The sequence below is a fragment of the Phaethon lepturus genome, unplaced genomic scaffold (genome assembly GCF_000687285.1).
Source record: "Phaethon lepturus isolate BGI_N335 unplaced genomic scaffold, ASM68728v1 scaffold8575, whole genome shotgun sequence".
In the NCBI taxonomy this organism is placed as follows: domain Eukaryota; kingdom Metazoa; phylum Chordata; class Aves; order Phaethontiformes; family Phaethontidae; genus Phaethon; species Phaethon lepturus.
Window position 1 is genome coordinate 14,807 of NW_010542609.1, and position 18,463 is coordinate 33,269.

General features: G+C 38.7%; 1 protein-coding gene across 1 annotated transcript in view; it reads left to right on the plus strand.

Moving 5' to 3' along the window:
- RNF38 (ring finger protein 38) overlaps positions 1–18,463 on the plus strand; it is a 42,122-nt gene that overhangs the window by 10,241 nt on the left and 13,418 nt on the right. The window contains exons 2-5 of the mRNA XM_010288079.1: positions 5,205–5,398; positions 9,831–10,044; positions 12,349–12,516; positions 16,483–16,653. Coding sequence (XP_010286381.1) covers positions 5,292–5,398; positions 9,831–10,044; positions 12,349–12,516; positions 16,483–16,653 — 660 coding nt within the window. The 5' untranslated portion in view covers positions 5,205–5,291. The remainder of the gene's footprint in view (positions 1–5,204; positions 5,399–9,830; positions 10,045–12,348; positions 12,517–16,482; positions 16,654–18,463) is intronic.

Consider the following 18,463-nt stretch of genomic DNA (forward strand, 5'->3'; position numbering starts at 1 on the left):
TGGGCCTCTCACTACAAGAAGGATGCTGAGGTGCTGGAGTGTGTCCAAAGAAAGGCAATGAAGCTGGTGAGGAGTATGGAGCGCAAGTCTTATAAGGATCATCTGAGGGAACTGGCGTTGTTCAGTCTGGAGGAGGCTGAGGGGAGACCTTATCACTCTCAACAACTACCTGAAAGGGGGTTGTGGCGACATGGGTGTTGGTCTCTTCTCCCAACTAACTAGTGACAGGACGAGAGGAAGTGGCCTCAAGTTGCACCAGGGGAGGTTTAGACTAGATACCAGGAAAAATTTCTTCACCGAGAGAGTAATCAAGCATTGGAACAGGCTGCCCAGGGAGGTGGTGGAGTCACCATCTCTGGAAGTGTTCAAAAAACGTGTGAATGTGGCATTTCGGGACCTGGTTTACGGGGCATGGTGACGTTGGGTTAACAGTTGGACTTGGTGATCTTGAAGTTCCTTTCCAACCTTAGTGATTCTGTGATTCTATGACTAGATGAATGGTTAGACATTGGGGAAAAAAAAACCACATTACCCAGGACATGCTGTGATGCAGAGACATCTGATGACAAAGAATCTCAACTACACTGCACAGTGCACTTCCAAGAGCAACAAGTTAGTTAAATACAGCTCTGCATTGAACTGTCTTGTAAACTCTACCTTGTAATGCCACACCTAAGTTAAACTTCTGCCTCTGCTGCTTTCTGGGGAAAGCAGATTTCTGCCATTCTTCCATTTCTTCTGGAAGAAGACAATAAGGCTTCCAAGACCATCTGGGCCTCAATGACTCCATCCAGTCACATAAGTGAGTTTCTTTGTCTTGGTTCTAGGGTCATGGGGCAGAGCTCCTCCAGAACTTACTAGGCATGAGCTATATAATGTACTTTAAACGAGCTTAGTCCTGGCCTGGCCTATGAATAAGCCACTGTATTTGGACACAACTGTTAGTTCAGCCCAAGATTTTACTACTATTGTAGGTATGATCAGAATGTTAGAAACATTGGAATATAAATGAGATCACTGTTGTTGGAGTATATAGATCCTTTGCAGGTAGGATATGCAAAATGCTCAATTTAGTAGCCCATTAGATGCCTATAGTTAAATTTGAAAATGCTTATAAGCTTTCATGTTTACCAGTTCATATCATAGGAAAAATCATTGACTTCTCAGTATGCATTTATGGGGAGGAAACATGCAGCTGCAGATTTCTAGTCAGCTTGGTAGTGTTATGTAGGATATACGCACCAGATTGTACTCGCTGTGTAAAACCTCCTAAGGAAAAGGCTATGCGTGAAAATACTCTTCAAGTATTAGTTTACTTTAAAAGTAAAGATTTTCATGGGCTGCACGATACACATAGTTTATTCCCTAAATTTGAGATTGAGGGTATGGAGTAGTTTCCTGTTGTACTTCCTAGGACCATTAAGTGAGAATACGCAGAGGGTTAGAGAGTGTTTTTCAGATATCGGAAGCAATTGTTTTTGTAATAATTACCTTCTGTGATGGCTTATCATCTATGAGTATATATGCAGTCTTTATAATTTGACGGGAAAAGGAGAATGGAAAAGAAACACCTCCAAGGGTATTGTCTTGGTGAAAATAGCTAGTCTTTCCCAAATTAAATGGAACAGCATTTAGATAAAACATAAAAAAAATTACTACAAGAAACTTACAGAAGTATAACAAACAATTTTTTTAAAGGATGTTTTACTCTTTACATCTTTAAAGGATGGGCATACTCTTTAATCACTTTTGTTACCATTATACTGTGAGAACTTATAGGGTACACAGATGAGAATGGGGCAAAACTGAGGATGTCTGTGAAATGCTGACTTTTAGGGATGACATTGTAGGTTTTAGTGTCCTGACATAAGCTGCTGCTTTTACTAGTAGCAGTCTGATGCCTTTGTCCTGCTACGTTGCCTTTAAACATGAAATCATCTATATATCAGTTTATCATGCTTTTTTTGTTGAATTACTATTTAAAATAAGGTAATGCTTTCACCTTGTTAATTAAAAGCTAGAGACAATGTTCTTGATAGCTGCTGGACATTCTGTTCTTGTTGCCTGTTGGGCAGGATTAAAACATATAGCATAATGGCTGTTAAAAGCAGCAGTAGTCCCAGAGTTTATTTTGAATATTAGCAAGATGCAACTAGAGTGGTTTGGGGATTTGGGGAGCTACCATCATTGCTGAAAAGTATCATATTCCACAAATAAACTATGGAACTTAGTGCCAAATAATAATGTAGACTGCAAAGTTATACTGCCAATATCTAGTTATTCCATGTGCTTTTTGAAAATGACATGAAAACAAATCTTAAATTATATAGGATATGTGTCTGTCATTAGCTCCCTGTACTACGTACTATATGCTTTCTCTTATGTTAGTATTACCTTGCTACAAGTCATCACATGCGAACTGATTTCTTAATAAAAACTAAGATAAAACACCAAGTCTTCTTTGAGTTTAGGTTTGTGTTGGGTTTTTTTTCTGACATCTGTTTTACAAAGAAGTTTGGCTTAGCTTCAGGTTACTACTTTTTCAATACAGAAAAAGACATAATTAGATTTAAATCTATACTTATATGTAGTTCCAAAAATTATTTTATCTTTATTTTCTTTTTAATAGGAAACAATTTTGAGTGAAAATACTGTTGCTTAGTGCAGAGGGAAGCTAGCACTTCTTACGGAGTTTGAAATAGCTGTGTGAGTTAGTAATTTGTAGTGATAATGAAGGCTAATTACTTAGTAGTTTGCATCTCCACTGTCATTGAGGTCGTATACTCCATGAACAAAAGGAAAAATAATCAAATAACTGTTTTTCTAAAGTAGATTGCTTTTTACAGGGCTGGATATACTGGTGTTAATGCTTGGGAAAGGTGCCAGATTTAAATTAGGGCTGTAGCAGTGGAAGATCCCCAGCCAAAAGCACATACAGAATGTAGCAGTACAGCAGTGGTTATTTTGTTATTTCTGTGCTTTGTTTTCTGACAACTTCACTAAACCCAGTGTTTCCTTCCTCCTTTTGACTTTTCCTTTTGTACTTCCAAGACCCCAGCATACCTTATTTACCTGTATTTTTATTACCTGTGTTTCTCTCTGAATAGACTTAAGTCATCATGATGTAAATTCTACTATCCTGAAAGCTTCAACTTGGGCCACAGATCATCCTTCTCTCTGACTTGTTCTATCACAACAGTAAAACAGATTATATAAGCAACTCTGAATGGCAGAACAAATATAGCATAGTTTCTTTATGATTTATCCTTTGGCAAGGTTCTCTGAAATCTACAAAATACATATTTTAACAACAGATTTGCTCTCAAGGCACTTCTCAGGTTTCTTTTCCAGTTTTTTGGTGTTTTGCTCCTGAGGGCAGGCAGCCTTCTGGAAGAGTCACCCTTTGCCTGGACATCTACTTTCATGAACCCTCAGGTGCATAACTGTCTTTTGACCTATTTTTCTTTGTAAAATTCAAGTGCAATTGGTTAAGGAGTTCAAAAGAGAGTACAAAGCCATTGCAGACAAGTTTTTTTCTGCATCAGCCATCTGCAATTAAATGCAAATTTGGGGTCATTTTGGTTAATTGAAGTAACGCTGTGGTGGACTGAAATGGAAGTGGGGTGAGTGGACAAGCTGAAGAGCAGCAAAGCGCTATAATTTGGCTTGCACCAGGAGTGCTCTGTCAGAGAAGTCTATGTGATATTTGAACTCAAGGATGGACCCAGTGTGGTAGTTCCTGTGTTGCTTTTAGTTTTTGTGTGTCAGTGAGCTCTGGAGTAGAACTTGTATTTTTCTGTATTGTCAGTTGTTATGCTTGTTAACAGCATGATGTGCTGTAATTTTGACAGAATAGTGGGGTGAAGGGGAGGGATATTTATTGCTGGAGCACCTCTCCTGTGAAGACAGGCTGAGAAAGTTGGGGTGGTCCAGCCTGAAGAAGACAAGGCTCCAGGGACACCTTATAGCAGCCTCCCAGTACCTAAAAGGGGTCTACAAGAAAGCTGGAGAGGTACTTTTTACAAGGGTTTGTAGTGATGGGACAAAGGTTAATGGCTTTAAACTGAAAGAAGGTAGATTTAGATTATATATAAGGAAGAAATTCTTCACTATGAGGGTGGCAAGGTACTGAAACAGATTGCCCAAAGAAGCTGTGGATGCCCTATCCTTGGAAGTGTTCAAGGCCAGGTTGGATGGGGCTTAGAGCAACCTGGTCTGGAGGAAGGTGTCCCTGCCTATGGCAGGGCGGTTGGAACTAGATGATCTTTAAGGTCACTTCCAGCCCAAACCATTGTATGATTCTATGGAATCATAGCTGCTGGATTCAGAGGCATCTGTGGGAACTTTTGAAAAGAATGACAGCTCTATTTAATGATTCAGTGGCATGGACACACAATGAAGAGGAGAGATTTGAGTTCAGAAGGTAGTTACTTGAGTTCAGAAGGAACTGGGAGAATGTTACTTGGAGATGAATGGCCTTCATGTCATTAGCACTGAAAACGTTAGGCACTATGTAGTCCCTGAAGAATTTCAGTGAAGTACACAGACTTAACCAGATTGGTGATGAAGTTTTTTTTCAGGTTATGTGTAAGTACTTTAATTTAATGACCGTCATTACAGTAATAAGTAGAAGGATGAAGCACCTCTCTGCTGGGCTAGAAGAATTAAAATAGGCTGCAGTACACAGCAAATGTCTGATTAGCTATGTATGTACGTACAGATCTGATAGGAAGGGGACACAATGCAGAGCCCAAGCTCTGTATGACATCTGCTTACTGACAAGTGTGAATTCCATGGTTGTGAAGACTGCTTATACATCTTTTCATGCTTCTGTAGCCTATAAATGCTAGGGTGAGAGGGCTGTAAAACAGATTATGTCTTATTTTCTTCATGTTATTTTTTCCTATATAGTTTTGTTTTTGCATGGATGTTGGAATTTTTATCTTTTAATGGCTGCTAAAATATAATCTAGTAGCAATTCTTTTATGGGTTAGGGAGCCATTACAAATCTGTGCTATAAAGATAATAAACAGACAGCTACTTGCAGGCGTTTAATTTCATGGTGCTTCAGTGCAATCTTCAACAAGCCACTCCTAATGCTAGCTGGAATACATAGTATTACAAGTATGGATTGTAATTCACTCATCTGGAAGTGGTTTGTGTTTTTTTTTTTTTTTTGTTTGGGTTTTTTTGCACTCACACAGAGCGAAGACAGTCCTAGTCCCAAGCGACAACGCCTTTCCCATTCAGTCTTTGACTATACAGCAGCATCACCAGCCTCATCACCACCAATGCGACCATGGGAGATGACATCAAATAGGCAGCCTCCTCTGGCTCGGCCCAGCCAACACCACTTCTCAGGGGAACAATGCAACACACCTGCACGAAACAGGAGGAGGTAAGCAAGCTGTGTAGATTGGGAAACACTTTCTTATTCTTCCTGATTTCAGCTCAAGGGAGGTGTATTTCAAGCAGCACTGACTAGATCACACGCGGTGAACATGTTAACGTTTCCTTTGAGCTGTAAGTTGTTATAATTGTAACTGAAAAGTTACTGGACGTAATTCAGATTGGTGCATCATCCAGTACTTTGTGTGAATAGTCAGCTTGGGGAAGGGAATGCTTATTAACATTTTTAGTTATGAGCCTGATTCTTTTTCACTCTGCACTGGAGCAATATGCATGTAGAAAAACACAAGGAAAAATCTTTCTATCAGGGTACTGTTAAAGATGTTAAGAGTTACTTATGTAGTACCATAATTTTCACTGCAGTCACTATTATTTTCATACATAAAAACAATATAAATAAAGATGAAGGGTATTTGCTGGGGAGAGTGAGGAGGTTAGCATAGTTTCAAATGGTTGCTGAGATGGATGATTCACATATAATAGGAGTTAAATTTTCATGTTGGTTTTAGCTTGTGGCTCATTAACCTCTCAAAGTAAAGATTTTGGAAGAAGTTCCGATGGTCGTGGAAGAGTAGAGATACGGATGGCCAGGTTGAACTGGTGGCTGGGTGGATGATAGTATAGGAAAACACAAAACCAGACTTTTTTACTATTCTAGTTAGACTTATTATCCAAAACACAAACTTTCATTGCCTCACATTCTGCCCTCAAATGCTGAGTCATGTAATGCAAGTTAAAACACACTGTCCCTCTGCTTGCTTCTGAGAAACATTGTGGCTTGATTTGTGCTAAAATTGAAGTGTCTGTGCTTTTTCATGAATATAAAATATTAGGTTTAAGAAATAGATAACTGATTTTCTTCTGATTCCACAAATCAAATTTGTCAACCATGATCAGTTAGGGGTAGTTTTGAGGCAAGAGACTTTAAAACATGCTAGTTTTCTATCTTTGCTTCAAGTCCATCAATCTGAAATGTTTCAGTCAGTGGCATTCAAAATACAGCTTGCAAAACAGCTTGCCAAACTTAAGAAAGAGATTGAAATGTGAACTTGCAGGGTTATTGTGAAGAAGATTAGGGTTTTTATACAATTTGGTGCAGGGATGCTCTACAGGGGCATTTGGTCCATGAAGTGTTTTTTACCTTAAAACAGTTTGAACCAAGATGCCTAGAATATGTTGCATTTGGCCATTTTTGTTTGGTGTCCAGCCAGCCTACACGGATTTCTTTGCAATGTTCATTAACATCTGCAGAGTAAGTAGAGTGCTTAACAAGCTAAATGCCAGATAGCTGAATCTAGACAGTTTGGATATACTGTGAGATGAAGAAGAATGGGATGTGTAGGAGATGAATGTGTATGGGTTGAGTGTCTTGACAATCAAATGCAGTCAGGTGTTACCAAGATAGTGGCCTGTGGCTTGCAAGTAAACCATGCTGCAAATGGCTCTGCACTGAGGTGTCTCTCCATCTGCAGTCTGACAGGAGTTGTTAGGCTGGCTGCAGCATTGTGGACACAAAACATTACTCTTTCTAGGGCCAATTCACCTGCTCTTGGGTAATAACACCTGCTTATGCTCTAATCAGAGTCATTTGAATGTTTCCCTGCACTTGAGTCAGCATTTTTTAGCCTGAGTGCACTGTTGGATTTGAGCTGGCTGTAGGTATCTATATTTTTTCCATTATCTGCATCACTGTTTAGACCTTATCTTTTTGTATCAGGGATTTTGTACTGTGCCTAGCAGAACAGGTTTGTGGGTTTTTTTCAGATTAACTGTAAGCGAATAAATATTGTATTTAGAAGGGTAGACTTCTGGTATGAATTTGCAGAAAGATGTTATTTTTGTCCAGCTACTTACAGTACAGATAAATTGTGACTGTAAAAGCATAATGCATGCCTATATGAAATGGAGAAGGCCATTTCAATTAGGCTTAACCCGTCATTGTGGAATGAGGACATCTGTACCATTGCTGTGCCTCACCTTTGATCCGTGCTTTCTTTCCTCCTTGTCTTGAATGTAATTCTGAACTAACAGGATTAGTTCAGCTGCAAAGAAATTGCCCTTAATTCTGCAGTTATCGATACCTTATGATGGCTGTTCCTACCTGAGGGTAGGAATTCCTGCATTTTTTCACCACTTCCATCCTGTCTCTCTGTTTTACTGTGTTTGTACTGTGCGTGTAGAACCAGAGGAGGCTTTTTTGTGGATAATTTATAAAGACTTCAAGCACAAGTTCATTACTGATATTAATTAATAGTTTAGATCCATGTTTTCACAATTCTTCAGAAGTAATTTCCAAAAATTCAGGAAGCATGTAGACCTGTGTGTCCAGATGCTCTAAATTTTGCTGAATGAAAAGTACAGTTTCTTTACCACTTTGCATAGGAAAAAATCCAGTTTTGCTTTTCCCAGAGAATGATACTCCATTCATATAAAAAAAAAAAAAAAACACTCTGGAAGTTTTGCCTGCTTTTGGTGGCTGTGTTTTCTCATCATTCTAGAAAAGTAAAGCCAGGCGTTTTAACAAAGGCAGGGCTAAGAGTAGTTTTATGAGGTAATATCTTGTCTAAGTGCTGGTAGCAGTTGTGAGAATTTCTGTTCTTCTTTTTCCAAAACATTGGAGCTGTCTTTTGTAACATTCCTCTATTCCTGCAGCTTTTCCAAACAAAAAGACATCTTATGTTCAAGTATTCAGAGCACTTCTGTTTCATAGCAGGAGATAGCAACTTTAAAGCAGCCTTAATAAGCCAAAAACATAACATTTTTTGCATTAATAGCTCTGTGGTTAGAAATCATATATACTATTTCTACCTAATGTAACAGGTGTATCATACTAGTAATAGAGACATAGAGAGTGTGACAAAACTCTGGGAAAGGAGACTGGAATTAAGACAAATACATTGGCAAGACAGTGAATTGAGGTTCTTAGTGCTTAGAAGGAAACACAACTTGTATGTTCTGACATGGTAATTCACAAAGATAAAGAAGGCTATGCATTTTTTTGTTTGTTTGGTTGGTTGGGGTTTTTTTGTTTTGTTTTAAGATGCTGCATTACAACCTGATGTTATGCCTTCTGTCTGACCTATTGTGAATCTGCATTTTTTTCAGTTCTAAGAAAGACAATAATGGCATGACGTCCCTGTGAAGTAGGGCAGTAAAATAATGGCTTGAGACATTGTATCATATTCTCACAGTAACATCTGAATAGCTGGTAGTATGCTCCCCCTTCCCTAGGCTATGTTTGTTCCACACAGCACAGAAGTTGGACTCAACTTTAGGAATGTCTGGGATTTGCCAATGGGTTTCAGGCTGATCTGATATTTATTTGGTAATAGCAACGGAAATAGTGAGAGTGAAAAATCTTAAGTTCTCTTCCACACACTGTTGGTGAGGGCATTGTTCTAATGGTCACAGACCCTTCTTGTCTCTTCTCTGCAGTTTGGTTCCTCCAGCCTGTTCAATAACTGAGAAACCATTTAGTCCCATGTAGCTTTAATTTGCTGTTGCCTCTAGGACCTGTAATTTATATGTTGTGGAGATTGGTAGGCATGTATTGAAAGTACTGGGGGATGGTTTTGCACTTCCAGTTCTTTCCACTTCCAAATAAGTGAGAAGTGACTTGATCAAAACTTCTAATAGTGAGTTTGTTGCTTGTGTGTAATTTTCTGAGTGATAAGCCTGAGCTGCTGGTTTCTGATTTACAGAAGTCTCAGCTCCAGATAGTACCATCTCTACTCAGAACATACACACAATTATATAAGAATACATAATTGAATCCTGTGCCAGTAGATTAGTTGCTCAAAAGAAGTGGATGCTCTACACAACAGTTCTCCATTCTGAAAAAAAAAGGTTATCACAATTACAGTTTCCTGGGATCTTCTGCAGAGAATTCTATGAGGCACTTAGTTATGTAGTGAACATCTGAGACCTGAAAAATTCATTTGTTTCTTCAGAGGAGTCTACTGCTTTGTCTGCTGTCACTAAGTGGGTAACCATTCTGTGTCCTCATTGGAGCAAGGACCCTGGGGAGATCTGTGATCATGTAATGAAAGATTTTTACCTAGAATAAATGCACAGAAATCTCGTGAAGATTGCTATCTTGACTTTTTTGCACTTGTCTTGGCAACCCAAGTGCCTTTTTTTTTTTTTTAGCAGGTTAATATTTACATAAGAGTTCTTTTCCTGGTTTCCTTTACAGCATTAAGCTATGCTCTATTAAGCTCTTTTATGATGCAAAAAGTATCATCTCTAAGGCTTTTAGCAGTTTGGTCAATAAGAAGTTTTATTCCAATCTAATAAACCTGTTCTAGTAAAATTTTCCAATGTAAAAAATTAGTTGATACTTGATTCTCTTGTGGTTTTAGTTACTAAGAAGGATTTGTGTCATTTATGTAATCTCTAATTTTTGTTTAATGTATTTCCAGTCCTCCTGTTCGACGGCAGAGAACAAGGAGAGATCGTTTGTCTAGACATAATTCCATTAGCCAGGATGAAAACTATCACCATCTCTCCTATGGACAGCAGCAAGCAATAGAAGAACCCCGAGCCTTCCATCCACCTAATGTATCTCCTTGTATGTTGCACCCAGCTGCTCACCCACCACAGCAGAATGCAGTGATGGTTGACATTCATGATCAGGTAAGAGTTTTAGAGTACAAACAGAAGGATGTTGAAGATGGGGGCAAAGTGGGGGGGGCTGTTCTGGTTTTTTCCCCCAGATCTTCAAGATCCCTCTCCTCCCCAAATTAGTTGGTAATGAAAGTCACTAACACTAAATTCTATTTGTCCTCTTACAGAGCATTCTATTTGCCCTCTTACAGAGCATTTTTCTTGTTGAATATTATTGGTATGTGTGGAGCACTGCACTGGGCAGTGAAAAAAAAAAAAAAACAAAACCAAAAAGAAAGTCCAGACTTTTAATAAAGAAGATGGATATTTATCAATTTGTCAGTGCATCTGTTGGCATAGTTCTGTAGGCCTCTGGCTCAAATCCTTGAAATGCAGTTATTTTGCTTCTGAAGTTAATTTAATGTGATAAAGATATGATATTATAATGTATTCTCTGTCACCTAAAATACCTCTCCTTTTCCTAGGAGTTCTTTAAATATTTAAAATACATTATTTAGAAGTGGAATTGACAATGCCTGTAATTGCTTGCCTACATGACAGCAGAACTCATGATAGTATTGTCACATAAACAAATTAGCCATCCAAGCCTAATCGACTGCTCTTTAAATGACATGGAAAAAATGAGATGTGGTTGATCCAGAAAGTAAATAATAATTCCTCTCTGTGACAGCAATTGGTGTAGAATTCTGTAATTGAGGACCTGTGAAAGAAGTTGTCCTGTTGAGGTAACCTTTGTTGTTGTTGTTTCTTAAACCAGCAGGCTGCAGCACAGGTACACTAGTTGCTCCATAGTCATGAACTGGGAAACAGAACTGGTTGTCTGTCTTGTCAAACTGCACATGCATAGAATGCAACTCTAACTTGGTTTGCATTCAGTACAGCTGCATACCACTGGTGTGTTGCATTATGTGCACAGAACAGTTGTCAGTAGGGAGTTATTTGCATTTGGGGCCACGTGCAAGGGTGGAAGCTAATGCCATTCTAGCCATCTCACAACCTTACATTTTGATGAATAATTTTACTGCTGCAACATCTCAAAAATTCAAATCATGCTCTTGCTTTGTGTTGCAAGTTTTACATCATGATGTGCCTGGATTTTGTTCCATCTCACTGCCTCTAACTTCCAAGCACCATCTACCATCAGATGTCAGTGTTTCCAGACTCACTGAGGTCTTCCATGGTGATGTTTTATACTTCAAGGACATTTTCAGAGGTCACATTCAGTAAACATTTCAGAATCACACCCAACTTTTGTACTTGAGCCAGAACTGAGTCAAAATTCAGTGTCTCTCCTGAGACTGGTTTCTGTCATTGGTGGTACACAGGTCTGGATTTTAGGTTCTGTTCAGTGATCTGTGTTTTGTTCTGGCCTCTGTGTCTGACTGTACAGTACCAGTTCAGTAAGTTACCTGTCTTGACTCATTCTTACCTTCCTAATGAGCTTTCTTACTTGTTCCATTTTAGCAGATCATGAAGGAAGAGGGAGCTTCCTTCAAGTAATTACCTTTTTATTAACCTGTGCTCCCTGACATTAAACCTTATCAGTTTTGTTAGAGCATCACAGATTTCTTGTTCAGTGTTTTTAAAACAAAAACACCAATTGGTTTGTAGGTTCAGAATACCTTTGCATCCTAGTTTGATGACTAAATTCTAGGGAATATCACTAGCTAGAAAATTGGGTTACATGCATCTGTTTCCCAATACAAATGTGAATACTTAGGATCTGCTGTCTCATAGCCATGTTTACTTTTCCTTTTCAGCTTTCCCGTTAGCTGTTCTGTTACATTTAGGTTAGGAAATGTAGCTTGAATGTTGGTCTGAGAGTGAAGCAAGAGATTGGTCTCTTTTGGAAAAAAGAATCTACACAATTTTCTTGTTCTTTAAAGTTGCAAGTCTCTGAATTATTGAATCAGTCCCTTCAGAATCGAGAAGATTCTTTAGCTACTTGTGGATTAGCTTTTATGTGGGAGTTACTGCCACCTTATTTTGTAAGGATTAACCGGGGAGTGGAGGGGGGGGGGAGGTTTAATAGAGTCTGAGATGCTTCTGAGTGACTCTAAGGTGCCTTTCAAGTTTTAATATTTTAAGCTGAAAGATCCTTCTTGGCCTTGCCCAGAAGCTGCTGATCAATAAGTAATATTCTATTGAGAAGTATATTTTAATAAACAGCAGTTACAAGCACATGCCTCCTTTTACACCTTCATTGTGAATATATTTTTTTCTGTTGTTTTTTTTTCTATCTTACTCATTGTGCTATACCATACTGTTAGACCTTTACAGTAAGTTATTAATTTTTTTTTCCTTCTGCTGCAGCTCCATCAGGGCACAGTTCCTGTTTCATACACAGTGACAACGGTGGCTCCGCATGGGATACCGCTTTGCACAGGCCAGCACATCCCAGCCTGCAGCACGCAGCAGGTCCCAGGGTGCTCAGTGGTTTTCAGTGGGCAGCACCTTCCAGTTTGCAGTGTGCCTCCCCCAGTAAGTGGGTCTCTGTAATTACACCAGCTTCAATATTAGACCTAGGAATGGCAACTTGGAGCTTCAGTGTCTGTGTGGCTTTAATTGTGTTGGAAATAGCCGTTTTTTCCCCTGTGGTAAATTGCAGTGGCATAGCAGTGTAGGCCTTAGAGTTGGTAGGCATATGGTTCTTGCCAACTGTCTTTATAGGGTATGACTGTTTGTAGTATAGAGTCCTGGTGGTTTTTAATTCAAACTAAATGCTAGTTTATGAACTGACTTCCTAGCATCTGCTATTCTGCATACTTTCAGATAGTAAGAGGAAAGTTTCTAAGACTTTTCTTAGGCAGCTCACCTAGGAAAAAATCTTAACTAGTAGTGACTTTGATCAGGGGTTGGTTATATACAAAAAGGTCTGATATTCCAAAGTCATTTTTCTTCTGTGAATTAGTAAGACCCTGAAGGATCACTAAAAGCTGAGAAGGGCTCTTCTGTCTCAAAATGATTAAAAATATTCTTTAATAATGATGTCTCTCTGTGCCTTTCTGGGAGTAAAATAAAGTGCCTTGACTGGCTAATTTGCCAGCTTTAAATTTAAAAGAACTTGAACTGTTTTCTCAGAAATTTTATCTATCAGCTTGGAGATAGCACTTTCCAGGTCATAGCATTCTGATGGTACCATTCTGTGGAAATTTCATCATTAAGTGCTAACAGGCACCAGAGCTGAAGAAGTGTACGCCAAGAAGTTTCAGCTGTACAAATGAAAGTTGCAGAACCTGCTGGGAGAGTCACAGCTTTTTTCCCCTCTCCTTCTTCTAGTATAAATCTGTGTTATTATACATAAATACTATATCTAGTGTCCAGTAATGGTTTGTACTGTTGGTATAGATATTGTTCTCTGCCAGCTGTGTATTTGCCAACAGTGTGTAACTTTAACTTTTCCTGTTGCATATTCTGTGACCTGAGGGCATGAACAAGCCTATGACACTGAAACAAAACCCCTGATGGAACCACCTATTTCTTTAAGCTGCCTGTTAAAGAGTGAGGGGAATTTGCATTCATCTTGTCCAGGTGCCACTTCTCCCCATGAGAGACAAGAATGTCTGCAGCACACTGCTGGCCAGTCTGGAATATTTGTGGGCAATATTTCCCCTCACCTTTCAGATCAATGAAAATCTGTTACATGAGTCAGTGTGTATCCCCGAGGCACAATGAGAGACAACTTTTTTCTTCTATTTAGTGATGGCATTAGTGGAGCAAAGCAATCTCAGAAATTGGAACAATATTTGCATAATAAATTCATCAAGGCAAGAAAGCAACATGACCTAAGAAACAACAACAGAGAAAAACCTAAAACTCTACTGGGGCTTAGGGAAACCCAATCAACAGATACTAATAATCTTACCCTCTGCTTTAAACAGGTATATTATCTGTGCAAGTCATAAAATGTTTTATAATTCAACAATGAAGCTGTCCTTTAAATATATACAGGAATAAAGCGCCAACCAGGTTGTTTGGACTGAATGTACAACAGTTAATCAAATGTCTTGAGAGAATGCAGTACAAGTGAACATAAAGAATTAAGGTTGAGTTTATGTAACACCAGGAGGCAGACTTTATGAATTCTTCTATTATGTCACAGAATTGAGGAATAATATAAGGTAGGAGGAGGCTCTGGAGGTCATCTGGTGGTCACCTGCTAAGACCAGTACCAGTTTCCAAGGATGGAGATTTCACAACCTGTCTAAGCCTCCCCTCCAGTGTTTTGTGGTGAAGAATTTTGTCTGTATATCTGATTGAATTTTCTTTGCCGTAACTTGGTCCCATTGGTCCTGCCTTTTCATTTTATCCCTCAAGAAAGAGTCATGTTCTGCCTATCCACTCTCATGAAGTGGCTGAAGACAGTGGTAAGGTCTTTGCTTAGTTTTCTCTTTTTAAGGCAAAACAAATCCAGTTCTGCAGCCTCCTCTTTTATGCAGTGTGCTCCAAGCTCCTGGTTATCATGTTGTCTTTCAGCGGACTCATTTCAGTATGTCAGTGAGTTTCTTTGGCACTGGGGAGTGCAAAACTGGACACAGGGCTTGAAATACAGTTTCACAAGTTCAAAACAGAGGGGCGGAATCACTTCACTGGACCCACTAGTTATGTTCTTAGTAATGCAGCCCAGTGTGCAGTAGACCTTTTTGACCACAGGAGTACAGTGTGGCTCTTCTGTACTCCTATTTGATGTGTCTACTGGAACCCAACACTTTTTTCTGCAAATCTGCTCACCAGCCAGTCAGTCTCAAAATGTCCTACTCGATGGAGTTATTCTCTCCCAGTGCCAGACTTCACATTTGCCTTTGTTGAACCTGGTTCCTGTCAGCCAATTTCTCCAGCCTACAAAAGTACATCTGAAAGATATTCCTGCCCTCCAGCATGTCAGCTTGCTCATCAGCTTCATTTGTGAACTTCTCAGTATGCTTTTGTTACTTTCACAATACTTGTCTCTCTCACTGCATATATAACTATAAAATAAACAAAAGTCATTTATTAAATACCTTCATCAGTTTTAAAACTTCTTGGAAACATATATTAAAACAGCAGAAGTTTTCCAAAAGCTTGAATGAATAAACAGGTAGTTTTCATTTCTTTCGACTTGAAAGATAATGTAGCTTCATTTGCTCTAACTTAAAAAGTGCCATGGGCATAGCACAGATCGTTGCAAACAAACATTGGAGCTATCGTAACCTTTACCATTGTAGAATCTTGGGATGAAACCTATTTATATGTTCCAAAGCACCTCCTGTTTTAAAGAACACTATGTGATGTTCTACCTACAAATTTATCTTCAGCTATTTCAGAGAACAGTTTTCAGTTCAGTAAAATATAATAAAAATGTATTTTAACAATAGAAACACTTGCCTGTTGTATTTCTTTTGTAGAAAAATTATTTAGTAGCTGACAGTGAAGAATAGTCAGCATTTAAGAAAAAACAGTAGTCAGATCAAATTAATATGCTACTGTTTCAGTGCATGTAAAAATTTATGTTTGGTCATGATCATAGTAAATTAAGGTGATAGTTCCATCTCCACTAGTGTAATCTGATTTTAAACTAGATCTCTTTACCGTTTTACGCTGTTATAGTCAGCATGCACCATATATGTTGTGTGACATGAAAAAAAAAAGAGATCAGAACTTGGGTCCTCTTTCTTTGTAAGATTTGATAACAGGTATCTTATTAATTACTTTTTTAATTGTCAGCAATGTAACAGAAATGCCTGACATTCTGATGATGGATGAGAGAGCAAGAAAAAGAGAAATGCAGGTTTTCTTGCTCCCCCATATCTAAGGTTGGAAGCAAAACTGAACAATTCCACAAAGCACATTCCTGATGCGTTGCAGTGCCTTTACCACTTTATGTTCAAACTTTATCCCCAAAGGTGCTTTTGTATGAGGAATTTCAAAGAAGAGAGAAAAAGGACCATTTCCCACAGTAGCTGTCACTTAGGGAGCTGCCTTCAGAGCATGAGGCTCTCCTCAAAGTGCAGAACTGAGCAGAGCTTATGAATTATTCTTAATATATGAGGCAACAGAGGTTTTAAGGCACAGTCTGACAGCTGGGAGTCCCTCAGCTCCATCTAGAGCTTAAAATAGTTGCAAGACCATTGCTTTGGCATGTTGTTTTGAAGATAGTATGTGGGGAAAATAAAATTAACTGGGATAAATGTATCTGCTTCCACTAACTCCCACTGACTTCGTGAGAAATGAGAGCCACTTTGCACCTAGCAGATGTCACACTGTGGTACTTCTAGAGCCTGTTCTGTACTAATCATGGTTACTTGTGTATTTGAATGAGCTACTATTTATGTGTGTTTTGGAGGCTTTTCCAAGGAGGCAAAAGAACTGCTTTGTTTTAATTATATCTTTCCATAATATATATATAGAATGTTCTGTAGAGAATGTTTGTGCTAGAGACAAAAATACGTTGTTTTCATTTTATTTCAGATGCTTCAGGCGTGCTCAGTCCAGCACCTACCTGTACCATATACAGCATTTCCACCCCTCATTTCTAGTGACCCCTTCCTTTTGCATCCTTCTCATATCTCTCCACACCACCCTTCTCACTTGCCTCCTCCAGGACAATTCGTTCCTTTCCAAGCACAGCAGTCACGGTCGGTAAGTAATGCTTCTTGCCCCTCTCTCCATAGAATTGGTAGGGCTGGATGGGCAAATAGTGCTGATACCTGATTGAGGAAACAGGATTTTGTTTAAAGTAATAGGTTTTTGCACTTACGCTTCCTTAGCAAGCTGTAATCACTTAGTGTGAAGATGAAAAAATAATTTTAAAGTTCACAGTGTTTCTCTTCAGATTTCATCAGCTGTTGTCTGTGCTGTTTTTCCATAGGCTTTTACTTCTGTCAAAAAGATGTATATTAGCTTCACCGACTATTCCTTCAGATATTTCTTTCCCAGGAAGCAGAAGAGAATCCAGAGGAGGTTGTATAGTACAGTAGCAGTCTCAGAGAAAAGTTTAGCAGAGAAAGAAGAAAGCACAGAATGTTACTTTTGTTACATGCTTCTTTTGTATTACTTCTCAGTTAATTTTTAAATGGACAGTGCTTTTCCTAGAGTATAATGACCTTAGGTTGTCCAGACATATTCAGGAGCCTACAGTCTTCCTTTTTTTTTCTTTTTTTTTTTCTTTCTTTTTACTTATGAAAGTTACTGATGCCTTCTGCTTAAGCAGACTTAGCTTAGTGATAGCAACTACACAAATGTGGGAAAATGTGAGCCTGTTATGGATTTAGGGGAAAATTAGTTTTTCAGTTTTGGCCTACAGCTCTTACTGTGGGGTTATCTGTATACTTGTGTCCATCTGTTTGCCCCTCTGCTTAGAAGATGCCAGCATTTCACTAATGCAGAAATAGAAGAGAGGTTCATTGTTACTTAGAAACACTACTGACACTTCTCCATGCCATGTCTTAGGTGTGGATAGGGTTGTAATCACTTTGTTATGATGATGGGAGAACAGCTGGGAAAATAAGATTTTCAGGGGTAATCTTTATAAGACTTTCCCTTAGAAAATGTATGGGCTCGGATTTTAGCTTGGGTTGCTTACTTGGGTTATTGAGTAAGCTTGCCTGTCAACTTTCAGCTCTGGCAAAAGGATTTTATCGTAGTGGTTTAAGAATACCTTGTGTTTAAAGTTTGCTCTGCATAACAGGGAAACAGAATATTCCTTTGGTTCCACAAAGTTGCTTTCTTAGCTGAATGTCTTGAAATGGTTCCAGTGTCAGGAACAGAAAGCTATATTAATGAAAAAATGACAATTCCTGGTTATTTCTTGAGCACTTTGGGGCCTGACTGATGTACTGCAGTTGACTAGATTACAGTACTGAACTGGAATTTCATGCTTCTGAAACATCTGGACTACGTATTCTTGGTAGGACTGCTTGCATGACCCTCCTAGGAAAGATCTGCTTGATTACTAAATAACATTAGCAGTTTAATCCACAGGGGTTGCCATGTTTCCTCTCCACTTTTCAGATTTTCTGGCACAATTTCAGTTCTTGTCTATGGTTGTTTATTTTTTTCTCTCGCATAGTTGTACAGTGAGAGCAGCCTGGCAAGAAGGAGAGCAAATATTTGTCCTGAAAAATGCAAGACACAGGAAATTACAGCTACTCCTAGATTTGCTAGATCGCATAAATTCCTGGTCTATAAGCATGGCTAGCTGGAAAAGGTGAATTTATATCAAATGTGTAGTGTTATCTTTGCTTTTTGGTAGTGTTAATGACACAGGAATTGCTCACAGAGTTACTGTGTGAAACTGAGTACAATTATATCTATAAAATTCTTTTTTTTTTCCCCTATAAAATTGACGACAGCAGCTCAGAATATACAGCTGGGATTGCAGTTCTTTACCGGGGAAAAATTGCATCTCTATTATTGCAACAAAGCCTAGCCCCTCTCTCTCTCTCTCTCT